This window comes from Gracilinanus agilis, chromosome 6 (assembly GCF_016433145.1).
Source record: "Gracilinanus agilis isolate LMUSP501 chromosome 6, AgileGrace, whole genome shotgun sequence".
NCBI classification, from domain to species: domain Eukaryota; kingdom Metazoa; phylum Chordata; class Mammalia; order Didelphimorphia; family Didelphidae; genus Gracilinanus; species Gracilinanus agilis.
Genome location: NC_058135.1, coordinates 279,604,304 through 279,606,797, shown reverse-complemented (window position 1 = coordinate 279,606,797; position 2,494 = coordinate 279,604,304). Strand labels below are relative to the sequence as shown.

The following is a 2,494-nucleotide window of genomic DNA, read 5'->3' as shown; positions in this document are numbered from 1 at the left end:
GCAGGCCTTAAATGCATTTGTCTCTGACCTAGTAAAAGTGTCATTGGCATCTGCCCTCTTGATTCTCTCTTGCCTTTTGTGTTTTTGTCTTTCTTCTCTTTTCTTCCCACTATTATTTTTCACCTTTCATCTGTTTTTCTTTTATTAATCAGTGTGAATAAGACTTTGACTGTGCCATTCTCTTCAATGACACAGCCCTCTTTGAATCATTACAACATGAGTTTCCTTCTGCCTGAGTGGCAATAGGTATAGGATGATTATACATCAGTGAATAAAAAATAAAAAATAAAAACAGCTGGAAAGGGTCTCTCTCCTAAGAGGAATCTAGGATCAAAGAGATGAAAAATCTTACAACCATTTCCAGGAAAATCATTTAGGTTCTCCTCTTCCCTCCCAACTGTATTTCCATAAATCAGAAAAGATAGATCTGGTCATTTTTTAAGTCTGAGTCCCTTATAGGCCTGAGTTCATTGTTCTGATGGTTTCTTTCTTTCAGGGAAATGAGCACCGTTCAGAGTAGAATCCATGGAGAATGACTCAGAGGTTAATGAGTTCATTTTTCTGGGCCTAACAGATGCCCCAGAGCTTCAGATCCCTCTCTTTTTAATATTTACCCTCATCTACATTATCACACTGGTGGGGAACCTGGGGATGGTAGCACTGATTTTCTGGGACTCCCATCTCCACACCCCCATGTACTTTTTCCTCTGCAACCTCTCTTTGGTGGATTTTGGTTACTCCTCAGCTGTTACTCCCAAAGTAATGGCTGGGCTCCTCACAGGAGACAAGGTCATCACCTACAATGGATGTGCCGCACAACTGTTCTTCTTTGCAACATTTACCACTGTGGAAAGTTTTTTCCTGGCATCCATGGCCTACGATCGTCATGTGGCTGTGTGCAAGCCTCTATATTATACCATGACAATGACATCAGGTGTGTGTATACGTCTAGCTGTTGGTTCCTACATATGTGGATTTCTGACCTCCTCTGTGAGTGTAGGGGATACCTTTAGCCTCTCCTTCTGTAGTTCCAATATAATCCATCACTTTTTTTGTGACATTCCTCCTCTCCTAGCTCTCTCCTGCTCTGATATCCACATTAATGAATGGGTGCTCTTTATATTAGGGGGATTCAATATCTCTTTTGCCCTCATGGTCATCTTTACCTCTTACCTGTTTGTCCTCATTGCCATTCTGAGAATCCGTTCTGTTGAGGGCCGGAAGAAAGCCTTTTCTACCTGTGCTTCCCACCTCACAGCAGTATCAATATTCTATGGGACAATCATCTTCATGTACCTACAACCCAGCTCTAGTCATTCCATGGACACAGACAAAATGGCATCCGTGTTCTATACCATGGTCATTCCAATGTTGAATCCTCTGGTCTACACTTTAAGAAACAAGGAAGTCAAAAATGCTTTCCAGAAAAGCATCAGCTCATCCTTCCTAGGCATCACATCTCTACTTTTCCCTACTGGTCACCATGTATCTCACTCCAGCTGATCTTCATCTATCCAGTTATCTTCAAGTTACCATTACAATATCAAGTACAATATCAAGTTCAAATATTATAGTTAGCCCATCCTCTGCCAATGAGGACTTGAGACAGCTTTTCAGCTCTCTGACCCCCATTTTAGCAGATATTCTATATTTCAAGGCTATCAATATTCTGTCCTCCAAATATTATGTATGATACTTGCTTTCTTTGTGATTATTTTAAGATACTTGAATCTCTGAGCCTCATTTTCTGCAGTTGTTAAATGGAACATTAAAACCCATGGCATCCACTTCAGAAGGTTGTGAGACTTATATGAATTAACATGTATAAAATTGTTTTGCAAACTTTAAAGTGTTCTATAAACACAAATTAATATTGTCTATTTTGCTTGCTGCTTTTTCAGTTGATTTCTTTGTAGAAATTTAAGGGATATCTCCTGGGGATATTTTGAAGTAGATCAAGGCAGAACTCTGTTGCTAATTAAATATTACTAAATCAACAAACACTAATTAAGTACATTCTCTGTGTAGATAATGTAAAATTATGGAGAAAATACAAAGAATAGAACAGCTCACATCTAAATACACTTTCACAGTTCACAAAGTGTTGTGCATCCATTATCTCATTTGAGCCTCAAGATGATCACATCAGGAAGACTCTATAGCTATTATATTATTTCCAGAGAGAGAGTTGTCAATTTAAAATCTTGTAACCCCTAGTTTGGAGCAACTTGAGATCTGAGGACCCCCAAATTTGACCTTGTCACATGAGAGTTTCTCCCAGAGGAAGATCTCAGACTCAGAGTTTCAGACTTACAATAGACCTTAGATACTTAATGGCCCTAGTTCATTGGAGCTAGCAGATCTAAATCACATGTTAAGTACCCTTTTGTCCTGGTAGTTTCTCCCATTGTGTCAAAGTCCCTTTCCTAGGTAGCTCAATCCTTGTCTTGGTATTTCCCTTTAAAATCCATTGTAGGTAGTCACTCCCTTGCAC

The 2,494-nt window shown here is 39.3% G+C and overlaps 1 protein-coding gene across 1 annotated transcript; it reads left to right on the top strand.

The window, feature by feature from the left end:
• Positions 1-522: 522 nt before the first annotated feature.
• LOC123252704 (olfactory receptor 5B12-like) lies at positions 523-1,503 on the top strand. The gene has a single exon (XM_044681964.1). The coding sequence runs from the start codon at positions 526-528 to the stop codon at positions 1,501-1,503; it is 978 nt and encodes a 325-aa protein (XP_044537899.1). The 5' UTR covers positions 523-525.
• Positions 1,504-2,494: the final 991 nt, after the last annotated feature.

Excerpts from the sequence above, each read along its gene's own strand:
- LOC123252704 (XM_044681964.1), top strand. The coding sequence starts at position 526 with ATGGAGAATGACTCAGAGGTTAATGAGTTCATTTTTCTGGGCCTAACA.